At 38.7% G+C, this 15468-nt stretch overlaps 3 protein-coding genes across 4 annotated transcripts; 1 reads left to right on the top strand and 2 right to left on the bottom strand.

Annotated features, from left to right (window-relative positions):
- Nucleotides 1-301: 301 nt before the first annotated feature.
- Nucleotides 302-5015, top strand: LOC115584887 (F-box only protein 6-like). Its single transcript, XM_030422759.1, has 6 exons — nt 302-1027; nt 1955-2204; nt 2315-2429; nt 2530-2625; nt 2854-2989; nt 3216-5015. Exons 1-6 carry the CDS (start codon nt 920-922, stop codon nt 3360-3362), a joined length of 852 nt encoding a protein of 283 aa, XP_030278619.1. The 5' UTR covers nt 302-919; the 3' UTR covers nt 3363-5015.
- On the bottom strand, nt 4916-9887 carry LOC115584888 (cell division control protein 42 homolog). Of its 2 annotated transcripts, none has more exons than XM_030422762.1 (6): nt 9745-9887; nt 9038-9178; nt 8860-8932; nt 8635-8744; nt 7300-7497; nt 4916-6441 (listed from the first exon to the last, which is right to left on the bottom strand). In XM_030422762.1, the coding sequence occupies exons 2-6, from the start codon at nt 9140-9142 to the stop codon at nt 6352-6354; spliced, it is 576 nt and encodes a 191-aa protein (XP_030278622.1). In that variant the 5' UTR covers nt 9143-9178; nt 9745-9887; the 3' UTR covers nt 4916-6351. The 2 variants fall into 2 exon arrangements, with proteins under 2 accessions (XP_030278622.1, XP_030278620.1); XM_030422760.1 differs by lacking the exon at nt 4916-6441 and adding an exon at nt 6541-7119.
- Nucleotides 9888-11637: 1750 nt separating this feature from the next.
- On the bottom strand, nt 11638-13983 carry LOC115585314 (CMRF35-like molecule 3). Its single transcript, XM_030423610.1, has 4 exons — nt 13908-13983; nt 13450-13815; nt 13241-13298; nt 11638-12238 (listed from the first exon to the last, which is right to left on the bottom strand). The coding sequence occupies exons 1-4, from the start codon at nt 13942-13944 to the stop codon at nt 12106-12108; spliced, it is 594 nt and encodes a 197-aa protein (XP_030279470.1). The 5' UTR covers nt 13945-13983; the 3' UTR covers nt 11638-12105.
- Nucleotides 13984-15468: the final 1485 nt, after the last annotated feature.

Below are 15468 nucleotides of genomic sequence, written 5' to 3'. Positions count from 1 at the left end.
TTGTTGGTTATCACTTTTTCGTATATGTTGTTGTTGTAATTAAGCACATATGGGGATAGACCGTCCCAAATTGTTCCACAATGTACACAAACAACTGACTAAGACACACATCTGCTTAAAATCATTGCACTTATTTATCTAAATATACAGTAACTCCATTTGTCATAGCTCATTTCAGTGGTGTGTAATCTTTGCATGCTTAAATTAGTGTTATTATTTGTATTTTGTGCATGCATAAGGTCATTATTGGCATGCTTAAGGGATGACACACACCGGAAGTTTTCTTTTGAGGAATGATCTAAGAAGAATCGCTCCTAATATCACCCGGCGTACACCGACACTCGACCCTGTCGGCAGAAAGAGCCGCAATATCGACGCCCCTCTGTGTTTCTCGTTGTGCTTGTGGAGTACGTTCATTACCGCTGTCGGTTCCAACTGAGTACGTTTAATAGATAAAGGTACGTTTGCTGCGTTATCGTTTCAGCGACTAGCTCCGCCTACGCTTCTCCCGTCCAGCGAGTGTCCTGGGAGATACTGACGATCGCACCTTTGGTCAACTGCCTATGAGTAACGTCTTTCGGGATGTGTGACAGATTGTGTATAAAATAAGAAAAACCGCAACTGAATGTCGCTATAGTGGAATCGCTGGTAATGTGTACACTTTACGGTTATCTCTAGCGTATTCTAGCTACTTTTACTTCTCTTGACATGTCAGGTTTCTACCTCGAGCCGCACTTCCGTGTTGTTTGTTATCTGGTATAAATAAATGTGGCCATATACGTGATTCTGTACCCAGTCAAGTTATTACACACGTGTTACCTTCGCCAAGAGGTCGTGAGGAGACTCTAGAGGTTTTTATTGAGTGCAGTTTGGTTGCAGTGCTCGGTAAACACGTCACTAGCCTGGGTCTGTCCCAGGCATGAAGAGGAAAGCTAAAGCTATGGGTACAACTCAGAGCTCGGATATCGCTTCAAGACACGGAGAGGTCCCGTCTGCAGGACCACCAGCCTCGCTTTCACAGGAATCTGTGAGTACTTAACATGAATCCAAACTCAGAGCAACTGCTGACAGCTTCAGAGGGCTTGACTGCAGCTAATGGAGGTTACAACCAGGTGTTAACATGATCTAAGTCTCATGTCAACACTTGTAACTGTCAGATCAGAACCACAGACTGAGTGTTTACAGATGGGGTGCACTGCTTTATACTTAAAATGACTACTGAATTGAAATCTCACAGCCTGCTGATTTCAAACGTGTCTGTATCTAACAGCTTGAGGTGACACATGGCCCTGATCCCTTTTGGTTTCTGTTTTATTTTGAGAAGGGGGACATGTGCAGCCCGAGGGGCCCACATTTGAGAGGGGGAAATGAGTAAACGGAAATGAATCAAAAGATAAAAGATTCACGATTGAGTACCAACATTGACTTAGATTTTCTAACAACAATAACAGTGAGGCAGGCATGCTGGTGCAGCTTGGTTTAGATGTTGTGTTGTTGTGATCAGAGGGGTGCACCAGTCGACCGATATTGATTATTCCAAATCAAGGAGACTGATAACAGTAGAAATGGAAATTTTACCATCAAAATTAAGAGTAAGCAGTGACTGAGTGTAAATAAGAACAACTGTACTTAAGAACAACTTTGAGGTGACTTTATAATTCCACTCCACTACTATTTACTCTGCAGATTTAAATTACTCAGTTCGCAGGCTCTAACTTCTGACATGTAACCAGTCGTGTTGTTGTGAGAGAGGATGCTGCATCTGAGCCAAAGCAGCACATTTTTCAATTTCATCTGTTTTCATCTGCAACCTGCCAAAGAAAAATCAATAATACTGATATTGTGAAAACTGCTGAATATCTTCCCAGATATATTCCCCGATAACCAGTCAGTGCTTTAGAGCTATTGATTATCCAGAGGGTGAGCTTATCCCCGTCCCATCTGTTCTTTTCAGTTCTTCCCCGTTCCTCTGGAGATCCTTGAGGAGATCTTGCTGAACCTCCCTCCTGATCAGGTGGTCTGTGTTTGTCGGTTAGTGTGCCGTCAGTGGAAAGAAGTGGCAGACAGTGAGTCCTTGTGGAGAGAGAGGTGCAGAAGAGAAAAATATCGCCTCCGCATTGCTTCCAAGACACCCGAGGACTGGAGGTTGTTTTACTTCCTGTGCAAGAAGAGAAGAAATCTGCTCAAGAACCCAAGAGCGGAACGTAAGGAGTCAGGCTATTTTTCACTGAACGTTTGCATGTGTTGCGACCATTATTTTCCAGCTGAACAACCAAGCGATTTCTCTCACAACCTTCCTGTTTTTGTTTCACAGATAAAATGAAGAATTGGCAGGTACTGGAGAATGGTGGCGATAAATGGAAGATAGAGGGAGTTATGGTGCCGCATCCAAATGAGAAGGTCCAGAAAAATTTTGTGACATCTTACGGGCAAGTATTGACCAGCTGTGGCTCAAGAAACATATGAAGGTTCTATGATGTGCTACCTTTCTATGTTTTTGTTAGCTAAAGCCCTGTCCGTTCTCCGCAGAATGTGCAAGAAGTCGCAGCTGATCGATCTGGCATCAGAAGGTTACAACCCATCGTTTATGGATCACTTCCAGCCAGACATCAAAATATCTGATTGGTGAGAACACATAAAAAAAAGTAATCGAGTTGTTACTTGTCAAATGGAGATCGCCATAAGCTGACGTAACTGTAGAACTAAATAAATGTAGTAAACAAGACATAGCGAAGTAGGAATGTGTCACCACCACTGTCTTTTGGTCCGCCACTGAACAAAGATGAATAAAACTGGCTTCATTGTTAAACCCAGTTGCTGACACCTGATCTATGCTTGTGTTTGTTTTATTAGGTACGCCCCACGATGGGATTGTGGCAGTGAATATGAGATCCACGTAGAGTTGCTGAACCAAAGGAAGAAACCTATCCAGACCTTCGAGCCGGAGACGATCATCTTCGAGCAGTGGAACGATCAGAAATGGAATCAGGTACGTGCGCGGTAATGAGGCATTCTTTCCCACGAGGAGTTCAGAGGATCACTCTAGACTCACTCATACATATATACACACATATACATATATATATACATATATATATATATATATATATATATATACATATATATATATATATATATATATATATATATATATATATATATATATATATATATATATATATTTTTTTTTTTTTTTTTTTTTTTTTTTTTTTCAGATGACCCATGTGTTCCAGAACTACGGCCCAGGAGTGAGATACATCCGTTTCACCCACGGAGGCAAAGACACACAGTTCTGGGCAGGGTGGTTCGGAATTCGTGTTACAGACAGCTGCGTTGAGATATGTCCGGCAGTCGACACGTAGCTCTTCGGGATTCATCCAACACCCGCTTCCTGCCTTTAATTGCAAAATTGCACCAGGTTTTATTTGCCTTACGTAACCTGCAGTCATTTTACATGTTAGATAAATGTTCATGAATAAATACCGTATATGCATCAGTTTCTTTATTACATTTAAATATCCGAATGTCGCACTTGAAGAATATATATTAATAGCAGCATAGCATACTCTGGTCCTATAAAGGTCATGAGTTAGAGCGCATACCTCCGCCAAGGCCCAACAGTCCCCTTGAATTCAATTAACAGAAATCTTATTTGTTTTGGCAAGACATGGAGAATTAATTAAACTTTGGCTGATAGTTATTTGACTGTTTATTAAGCAATTGTGAATCTTTATCAACATTACTTGCATCTCATAATGGCCAGCCCGACGTTTATAGATGATCTACACAGTATTTATTAAACATGTACAAGGTCTAATGAGCACGTTTGGGAGGGTTACTTTAAAAATGTATTCTGGTACAGTTACTCATTGATTACCTGGTAACGTGTACTACCTGATCCATGTAACTGGATTACTTCCCGTTACTTTTGGATTACCTTAGTACCGAACGTACGCAACAAAAGACAAAACAGAAGGATTATCAATAAGATTACTCTGATTTAATGTATCTGTAATCAGACATCTATTTATTTCTTTTTTTTTACGTTACAAGAATACAATTTGTATCCTTATTACGTAATCCCTTTACATGTAGTCTGTTACTCCCCGAGCCTGATTATTAACATTAGTTGCAACTTTACAATTAAGTTTTGCTTAATATATGGGTTATAAAGTAGTTCATTGTGTCAACAGTGAAATAACCATGAACTTAAGTTTTATTGACTATAAATTTACTATTTAATTAATTAATTAATTAATGAATGATGGCTAAGAAGCACTGCATTTATTTTACTTTTAATTATTCATGCATTTCCCTGCATGTAAATGAAAATGTGGATCACAGGCAGTTATCCACTTTTCACACTATTTGCAGTGAGGTTAATGGTTTTACCAAAGAGCCATCATGGCCCCTGAGAACACAGTGCAGTTGGTCACTTTAAGAAAACAGCCATATCACAGTCAGTCTTAGTGCAACGTCACAGTAACATACACTTGAGCCTGAATTAAATCATTCAAGTGTTGTAATTCGCTAACTAGTCATGGAAGCTACTGAGACCACATATCCTATACAGTATAAAGGCTTAAAATGAAGTGTGCTCTGTTTATGTTTGCTTGTCAGTTGTATTCATGGTAGGAGGTGTGATAATAACACGTGAGGTAAAGTGAAGTCATTGTAGTGCTGTGATGTCATTATTCTGCGACCAGAACTAATGCAACATGTGAAGGATTCTGTCAAAACATGGCATTGTTAAACTGTGGCACTACTGTAACTGATGAAAACAGCATAAATGGACATATTCTTTGCACTGCTGTCCGTAATGTAATGATGAAGTGTAATAATTGTAATAACTTTACTTTTTGTTGTTGTTGTAGAATCTGTTGTATTTTGTAATTCCATCAAATCAGACACCATGTAGGTTTTTTTAAAGGTAGGTTTATTCATAATACTGGTTTATTGTTATGCAAGATACAGTACAACTTTGATGTCAATTTCAATAAAAATCCAAGAAATGAGTTCTCCTAACATTTTCCTGGATCATTTCAATTCATTTCAGGGTCATTTTAGGCTTCTCTGCATGTCTTGTTATCAGTAACGCACACACTGTATTCAGTCAATAAGTTATGAGTGATTCTTGCTATATTTACAGATTCAAGCCCACCGTAAAGGCATGGATGTAGTAAAAGACAAATAGTGCTAATTCAGTCAGTCAAAAATATTCACAGGATCAAAAACAATTATATAGCATTTAATAAGAACGGGTCACAATGTGTTCCTGTCTGACTTAACGATGCCGCAGAGTGGTGAGTAACAGGTATGTTCAGTTTACAAAATAGATCCTTAGCTTAAGGTTATAGGCTGAGATGGTCCTACAGAGTTCAGCCATCAAAACTTGTGATAAGCATTCACATCACCCCCTCGTTAACTTACTTTGATTACAAAAGGTAAACTGAAATTGTTGTGCTCTACTGTTTACTCCTTGGGTGTGGTTACTTATATAGACACTGGCTATTATTGATTTATCACTTCTAATGGAGAGTTAGAATTGCATTTAAAACTTAAGCTCCATTCGTTTACCACTCCTTTTTCAAAGTCTGTGGATCTCTCCACTGACAGGCGTCAATAAATCTTTTTTTTGGCACACTAGAACTACGGTGGAGCATCGCCTAGAAATGTCAGATTTCATAAATCTGCCCCACAGGCTGTGTTGACACTGAATAATAAATTATGTAAAATACACTGGCTTTTATTAACCCTTAATGTATCATTCTTCCAAAAAAAGAAGTTTGGAAAACTAAAAAATTGAGGTAACCAAATGCAGTCTTGTACACTTAAGTTTAACATGAAATAGAAAAAGATCAAATTTGAGGGAATTGCTTCAAGAGAAAAAAAAAAAAAAACACATGTGGGACATACTAAGACATAATTTGGGCATATCATTAATCCGTCATCAGCTTGTTTTACAGGGCAGTCAATAAAACAGTTGCTCTGTTAATGAAAATACTACTTCATTGTCCGTTGTTTTGTAAAAACATTTGTGTAAAATTATCACATAATGTGAAGCACTACCTAATAATGTCAGCTTCAGTTTGTTGATATATTTAAACACAGTCAGTGTTCACATCTTGTAAGAACCATTTCAATGGCATCAAATCATCACAAACAGCATCAAATGTTACTCAGTCTTAAATCACGTTCAACACAGTGAATATGTATTCAGGTTAAGTCAGTCAGAAAGCAAATATTTCATGATACCTCGACTCACGCTGGAATGTGCTCATGCAGCAAACCTCTTCAGTACTGTTAACCTAGATTTGGAAAAGTGGTGTGGAGGAAGGCTGCGACGCGACTTTAGAGCAGAACACATTTACGTCTTTTCTTAGGTTCAGGAGGCTCCAGGGCAGCCAGTATTGCCTCATCAAACACATTCTTTAATCCTTTCTGTGGAAAATAAAATATTAATATTCAAAACAGGGCTGTGTTCCAAATACAAATTAACATCTTCAGGGAACTTAATTGCGAAAGAAGGCTGAGCAGAAATGGAGCAGGGCGATCAAAATTTTCCTTTATTCAAATAACATTATACAAGACTCTCCTCATGATCAACTTGTCTGAGTAAAGACAAAAGCCCATGGAAAATTTTGATGCTGCAGTAGAAAAAATGTTATCGCTGTCTAAGACAGAATTTAGCATAAATGCTTTGTAGGGTACAAGTGATGCTGAAGAGCTCAATACTGAGATAATAACAGAATGTCATTTTTAAAAACAAACCCAGTCATGTACAGTTACACAGACTTGCACACAAGCAGAAAGAATTAAAGATTGGCACTCTTGTCTTTATCAGGCAGCATGGATAGTTGTGATTAGGCCAAGTTGAAAAGAAAGCACACATGAACAGAAGGAAATAAAGTTAATGGGCACAAAGTTTTTGAAGTTTAAAAGAGCATTGTGGTTATTTTAGTGACAGACATCTCTTTACAACGAGTAAGCAGCAGACGATCGAGAGGCAAAGCCAGATGCAAGAAGACATCAGAACAAACAGCATTTTCTCTTTCTTTGAGTTTCAGGGGGTTCTAAAGCGGCTAAGATAGCCTCATCAAATACGTTCTTCAGTCCCCGCTACAGAAAGAGGAAGAGAAGGGAGAAGGACAGGCACACGACACACAGTTAGATGGAGTTATTTAGCAAAATGTGTTAGCAAAAAGACAAGGCAAAGTATTTCCACACTTGTTAGGGGCCCGATATCTAAAAGCATGCATGCCACACCAGCTGCAGGTGTCATTTAAAGGGAGATCTTACCTGTGTTAGGGCTGAGCACTCAACATATTTGACTGCCTTAAGGTCACGAGCAAGCTTCTCGGCTGTTTCCGGGGTGATTGGCTTCTGTTTGTTCTTGGCTAGCTTCTCCACAGTGGAGGGGTCGTCACGCAGGTCGATCTGAGTGCCTACCAACAGGAACGGGGTCTTGGGACAGTGGTGGGTTATTTCAGGAACCCACTGAAGGAGAAGAAGAAGACGACAATAGCCTCATCACCAAAAGGCAGATACACAAGTAAAATAAAAATAAGCGACAGTACAAGTATGAGAATGTGCAGGTGCATACTAAGAAGTCAGTTCTGGTGATTGAATAAATTGTTCTAAACTTTTTCTTAAGAAAGCCAAAAAAAAAGTCCACGCCAACACACCACTATTTTTTATCAATCATTAACAATGGCAGGGGAAGCAACTAGTTAAAAATTATTAAAGTTAAATTCCAGTGGATAAAAAGGTGAGCAAGGTGGCATCAACAAACGCTCATTTATTTATTATGCCTACATAAATCATATTAATTCATCTAAGTATCCTCAATATTTCCCCCCAGGTCATGATCATAACTGCCTATGATCAGAGGGCCATTAAGAAAACACAAACCACAGTTTTTCAGATATTTAAAAAATGCCTCTGGCATTAACATTTTGTTTTGCAAATCTGAAACAGAATCATAAGGCTAGAGTATAAGAGTTTTCATGTTCATCTACTTTAAAGTACTTTACACTTTCAATTAAATCAAAATCGGTAACCATAGGATCCTGTGAATACAAAATGATTGTTGCTATTTTACATGAAATTGTTACTCAATTCATTCATCCTTTAGTGTCAGTGAATGTTTACACATTAATTCCTTGCTATAATACTTTACCACCCTCCAATCACTTAAAGTGACACTGTGCAGTTTTGAAGAACAATTCAGTCTCAAAATTTTAATGTTTTCAGTATTAATGAGGTAATAATACAAACTCTGAAACAAGCTGTTCTTAGAGGAAAACAGGGTTCACAGAACACTGTTTGAGGCTAGAAAGGTGGCAGGGTCCGCCAAATATAAACTAAATAAAAACAGTCTGAAATTGTGCTGTCCATTAAGGTCAGTTTGATTGTTCAGTCATGAAAATGAAGAGCTTCTTTGTTTAGGAAAAAGAAAAATGAAGATCTTTCTCCTCTGATTAAAAATGTATTCCCTAAAACTTCGTAGTGCACCTTTAATGTTGGAATATAGAGTACTATTACGAGGAGTGTGCCATGCGAGCCATTCAATTTCAGATAGTTGGAGGAGGGAGAGTGTGCTGTTAGATTTGCTATTTAAGTCTTTGAACTCACCTTTTCTTTAACATTCTCAAATGAGGAAGGTGAAACAACTGAGAAACAGACTAGAAAGACGTCTGTCTGCGGGTAGCTTAGAGGTCTTAACCGGTCGTAGTCTTCCTGACCTGTAGAGAGACCACACTGCAAATTAACTCACCATATGACAAGCCCAAAAACTACTTAATTCAAGTAGGAATCACAAATGTAAAAGAGTAAAGAAGAGTAAAAACAAGATCTTGCCTGCGGTATCAAATAAGCCCAGGGTGTACGGTTCACCCCCGATCATAACAGTAACTGCATAGTTGTCAAAAACCTGTGATAGAAGAATGAATGGCATGTCATGGTATGTTCAAGAAGATTGGATTTCTTAACCAAATGAGCCATGCATCCATCTGTGAAACACACAAAACGTACTCACCGTTGGTACATATTCAGAGGGGAATTTGTTGGTGGTGTAGGAAATCAATAGGCAGGTTTTACCCACTGCTCCATCACCCACCACCACACATTTGATAGTCTGCATCTTTGTGCTTTTTGATGCTGCTGGCAACAACGTTGGCTGCAGAGACAAGTAATAGCTCATTAGGACATTTCATATTGTAGGCCAGTAAATAATCTCAACTGAGCGAAGTCTGCCCCCCTTAATCAACTGCTAATGAGAGCTTTGATGAAGCCAGGATAAGAGGAAAAGGCTGTGTTTCCTCGCATTATCCAGTTAAGGGAAACACGCCCCATCACCACAACTATCCAACTGGCTAATGTTAGCTAGCGTTGCTCACTTGCCTATTCACTTTATCACCCGGCGAACTTTAGCATTTATAAACAAGGTAATGGTCCAATCACACACAGTGACACCATCTACTTAAACAAATGGTACTGAAGTTTAACATTTATTTGTGTTTCTGTTAGCAAGCTAAGCTAACGCATCGCTAGCAAACACCCGTCAACGCAAGCTAGTTTAGCAACTGGCCGGCTAGCGTAAGCTTAGAAGCTAACGCTGGCTTGGTTGCTGTAAATGTTTCCCCCAGTTTCAGTTGAGCATCTCGGGGCAGGAGACCAGCATCAAGGCGTGTATCTGTAATCACTCCACACACAGATACGCTAAGAAATGTTTGAAATACGCACCAATTTCCCTTCGTAGCTCCGCTAGTTTACTAGCCGTCTGTTTCGCCGGGCGTTGGCACCAGCGAGCACTAACTTGCTACAAGCTCCCCGATCCTGCTGACTGCCGCTGGAACTGTCAAGCTACACACAATCACACCGGAAGTTACCTTCAGACTAAAACATTCAGCATGTCTTACAAAATCTGATGCTACATGTGTTAGGAGAGTAGGTGTAAAGATTAAAATCTAAATCTACACTTGTTAGTTTGAGGCAGAGTTTTTTTTTTTTTGTAGATCAGTGATGAAATGCAACTAAGTGAATTTACTCAAGTACTGTACTAAGTATAATTTTGAGGTACTGAGTATTTACATTTTGTTGTACTTCATACTTTCACATTTTGAAAGGCAACTATTGCAGCAACCTTTCACTCTGCTACATTTATTTTATAAGTTGAGTTATTAGTTATTTTAAAGAGTGCATGCTGGATCTGTAAATACTAAAATGATACAAAAACAAAAAATAAATACACAAATAAACACATGAAAAATGAATACATTTAAATATAAAATGGTAAATAAACAGTAAATAAAGGAATACGTAAAAAGGTCAATACATACAGAAGCCAACGAAAACAGAATTCGACATTTGAAAAAACAAAACAATTAATTCCCACATGTATTTTATAGTGCATTTAAAGGCATGTTAATAAACTTATTGAGCAGTTTTATGAATTGCTTTATTTATTTTTGATCACTGCAATTCAAGTCCTCCATACATCAGAGCAGAGAAAGCAGTGAATATTTCGATTCATTTATATTAACATTGTTGTAAAGCACGTCAGTACATATATATATATATATATATGTATATATATATATATATATATATATATATATATATATATAGACTTTCGAATGCTTTTTATGCTGGTTATTGTGTAGGCTAAAATGTATTCATACTTGTTATCCATTTGTGCTTTTACTTTGAAGGATGACTTTCCCTAATGATGTTGTCCGTCTTGACGTGAGTTCTTGCGAAAGAGGTTCCTGCTGCAGAAGTGGTGACATCACCTCCTAGATGGTCCCTCGCACCTTGCATCCTCACCTGGCAGTGAGCTTTACGTCCTCCCTCCACAGTAAACACACTGGAGGAAGGCCCTTCTGTATCTTAAACACGAAGATGTGTAGATTCAGGTTGGACAGAAATAGATGAGAGGAGTGAAGTGATCGGTGGGTAGCAAACGTGTTCTATGTTGAATGTAACGCAGCAGCCCTCTGCTGGGTTGTTGTTCACATCAGTCAGTTCTGTTTTGAAGACACAGCTACTTTGCTATATAGGCATTTTCATGGAAGACATGTAGTAAATGCACTGTGTTTACAATCAAATGAATGATGGCTGAAGTCCATTTTACTGCCATTGTTAATGTTATAACTTATTGGTAACATCTGTGTCTTTCCTACTATGACAAGTCAAAATGTCTTCAAAGCTCAGAGCCCGTGTGCATAAAAGAGGGTGACAGAGTATCAGAACCTGTAATGCAGTCCAATACTGCAGTAAATATGATTGTATGCAGGGTTATTGCATTAGGTTGTGCAGGAGCGGCTAATACAGGAGAAACAAACACAATTGTTCAACTTACTTGCAGCTACAGTCAGCAAGGTAATGACATTTGCATGACAAGGATCACAAATCACCACCGCCTCTTTCACAGAATATGATCTAGAATATTTTCTGGGTGATTTAAGTGGATTTTTTATTTTTTTAATTTCAATGTAACTGGAAGTCACCAGCTTGCACAAATTGAGAGAAACACTCCATCCCGCCCTGTAGCCATCCCACCTCTGTGACCTTACTTTTAGATTGGCAAAAAAAACCAAAACAATAAAACAAACAGAGCAGCACAACACCATTATCCAGCTTCATTATTCGTCCAGTTTTTATTCCATCCATGCACAAAAAGATCTTTTATTCTTCTTGGCATTCAGAACGGTGACCGATCTTGTAAAGCCCCCACAAAGAATCAGGGGGTAAAAAAGCAAAATGAATGCCGTCCTCTGTGACTGTCCATACAAAAATCTGCAAATAAATCAAATGAAAAGCCTCGAGCCTCAGCTCACCAGAGGCGCTAATTTTAAAGTGATTGGATATTCAAAAGTTATCTCAGGCCCTGGCACTGAAATTAATGAGCTTTTAATCATTAAAATACGGAGAAAAAAAGGAGCCTGAAAGCCGCTTTTTCATTTGGTTTATTTTTCAGTTTAATTCACACACTAATAGAGTGTCCAGTGGAGGAATGATTTCTGTAGCCGCAGTCTGAGCGTGCATATAATTCAGCCAGGATTCAAAGTGATGGTGTTTCTGCCCACCTCAGTCATGAACGTGTCAGTGTTGATGTTGAAATTGATGGTGCTGCTGTAATTTCCTTGCAGTCTTTATCCTCCACGCAATGACATGCGCTGTTACCAAACAGCACAACATTGAAATAAAGAGGATCCAACGTAGAGGTGCCCACCAGCTGGTTCAAAACAAAGACAAAATGAGTTGGGAGCTATCAACACTATTTATTACATGTGGCCAGTTGCCTTTGAACCAACATTAGCCTATAGCCATCTTTTCTGTAGAATGTTTTATAAGCGTATGGTGGTATTCTGCGCAAATCTTGCACATCTCTAGTCATAGACAGAATGTAACCAAGCATATTTACTCAAGTACTGCGCTTAAGTACAACTTTGTGCCAGTATTTCCATTTTCTGCTACTTTTTTTTGTTGTTTTCTTTTACTTCCACTCCACTGCAGCTCCACTCAGAGGCAAATTTTGTAGTTTTTAACTCCACTACATTTATTTGATAACTTTAGTTACAAGTTACTCTGCAGACTACCTGCTGAACTAAGGCAAAAGTAGCGCATTTAAAATACATTTTTAATGTCCGCAATCGGATAAAAAACACTGATTTTGATAATAATACAATTTTTAAAAAATGTTCTTTAAATGCTGAATATTGGATCAGATTTAGCACCAATAAACAATTGACATCTCATATACAGTATATACACACACACATTGCCGATAATTTACTTTTGCTTGTAGTTTTAACACTTAAGTACACTTTCACTCAACCACTGTTTGTGTTGGTGACTTTCACTTTTACCAAAGCAATATGTTGCACAATATTTTCCTCCTTTCTCTTCTAATTTCAATATCTATTTACTTTTGCTCAAGTATTACTATGATTACTTTATACAACACTGTGTGTAATACATGCCTTTGTGGATTTAGGCCATGTACTGTTGTTTCACATTGTTTGCACCCGAATGAGAGAAATCGTGAGACATCACAACCTTAAAAGTGTTCAATCAGGTATGCAGTTAGTTAAGAAATTAGGTCAAAATGCATTATTTGGTGCACTTGAATGAAAAAGTCAGGCCCATTGATGTAAAAAGTGAGTCCGGAGCTCTGTTCAGCTATGTTTCAGTGGTTAATGTCAATGGTGAAATGGAAATGACAGAATGTCCTCACCGTATTTCATCTTGAGTTGGTGATGAACTGGTTGGTGTGTTGGCGGTGGTGGTTGTCACTGTGGAACAAAACACTTTGCATTAAATTCAACAAATGAGGTTTACTCACCAAAAAGTTACATCCACATACTTCTTGGCATCATATGGGAGCAAAGGGTTGAGTTTGGACTACAAGTTAGATTCAGTTGTTAGATACATATCATAGCTGACCTGCAGGGGAGACAAGGAGGCTGACCCTGGTGTGGACGTTCCTTCCCTCTGTGGCAATAACACACCAATAAATATCCTGATCACTTTTCCTGAGAGAGGTCATGGTAACAGTGAAGACTCCTGCCTCCTTATCATCTCTAATGGAGCTTCTGTTATTCTCTCGGTTCCTGGGCGTTTTCGCCACTATGCTACAGAACTCATAGAAGATTCCTTTGCACCAGTACTTTGTGTTTTCCCTGAACTGCTGGTCGTACTGACACGGGACTGTCACAGATCCTCCGTCTGCTGCTGTTACCGACCCCGGGGCCGACAGCAGAGTTAAGCCCACTGCATGCTTTGTGAGCCAGAGGAGACAGAGAGCTGGAGCTGCAAATTACAAAAAGAGAGAATTAATGTGATATAAGTTAATTGTTCTTTCAAAGTTACACAGCTACAGTATTAAGTATTACTGATATTACCATAAAAGAAGCCGGGCGTTATCCCCGAGGTCGTCATAGTGGGACTGGAGACAACAACTTGAAGCAGAAGTCTAAGACACTTCTAAGAGAGTTCCTCTTATTCCTCCCACTTGGTAGCACGTTGTGCAATCGGGTGGTTTATGTGAAATCAGGGTGTTTGCAAAGTTTATGAGCGTGGGTTTGTTTATGTATGGGGAGTATTGTGCTGGGATCCCACGGACACAAGACTACTTCTCATGTGAACGTTGTTTCTGTGTAGGAGACACTGGAGAGAGGCAACTGTACGACCAGTGTGTGTACATAAACAGCAGGTGGCACTAAAGACCAAACCGTCAGAGGACACGATATGTTTTGTCACCTTGGGATCTCTCTTTTTTTGTTTTGTGTGTTTTAGTAAGCTTGGTTAATTCAGACTACATGAAGAAAAAGCAAATGAGAGAGTTGCAATTTTTTCACCATTGTGCATTTCACCATCAGTCTTCCTGTTGCTGAACTGAGATCTGTCTTGAGAAAGCTTCACACCTATCTATCTATCTATCTATCTATCTATCTATCTATCTATCTATCGATCTATCTATCTATCTATCTATCTATCTATCTATCTATCTATCTATCTATCTATCTATCTATCTATCTATCTGTAGTTGTTTTCTTTCCACCAGCTCATCAACTGCAGCATGTAGCACAATTTGGAGATAATAATAATCTCACATTTTCTTTTGCCTCACATACAATCACATCGGCCTGATTACGTCCTCAGGCTTTTGTTCATCTACGCAGATCCTCTGCCATTTTGCGCCAATGTACATTTTTAATGGCTTGATAATGATGTAGCTCGTGTTATGTGTTATAAAAAGATCACGCAGTTAGATTTCTTTCATGGGCATTCACAGCGTTTGACTTCTGAGGTGCGGCTCGGTCACTTGGATACAGTTATAACCTCGCTCTTTTAGAACAACTCAAATGCTTACAGTCATATATCAGGGGTGTGATGATACACTGATTCAGATTGATGAACCGATTTGAAGTTTCATCGATACCAAGTGAAGACATCGAGCTAAATCATCATCTTGAAGAAGCATCTTCAATTTGGATTTAGTCTCCTTGGCGGTTATTTTTGAGCCAAATTTTATGTTTTTGTTCTTGGTTCTTGTCGTTAAGCCATGTTTTAAGCAGAAAATAAAGAGAATGGCAGCTACTTCTGTAACTTATTATTGTGTTAAATCATCAGAGCATATCATCTCGCATTGATCGCAGGCCCTTGAAGTTAAACATATCGAAATTGTATCATGGCAGACTTTGTCATGTCAGCAAATATTGTATCGTTGTCAAAATAATCGTCATAGTGTCATATTGAGATGAAACCGGTGATTAACACCCCTGTCATATACATTGTGCATGTACAGTAAATGTAGCTATGAAGTGTGAAAAGTCATTTTAGTAACAAATGTGGTTGTGTAATCTAAGCTGATGGGGTCAGTGAGCAGTTGTGATAGATTACAGCACAGGCCACATTCAGGTAGACCGACAATGTCTTTGGATCACACTGAACTACTATTAC

The sequence above is a fragment of the Sparus aurata genome, chromosome 7, assembly GCF_900880675.1.
Source record: "Sparus aurata chromosome 7, fSpaAur1.1, whole genome shotgun sequence".
NCBI lineage: Eukaryota > Metazoa > Chordata > Actinopteri > Spariformes > Sparidae > Sparus > Sparus aurata.
The sequence above is the reverse complement of the archived record's forward strand: the minus strand, read 5'-3'. Positions and strand labels throughout refer to the sequence as shown.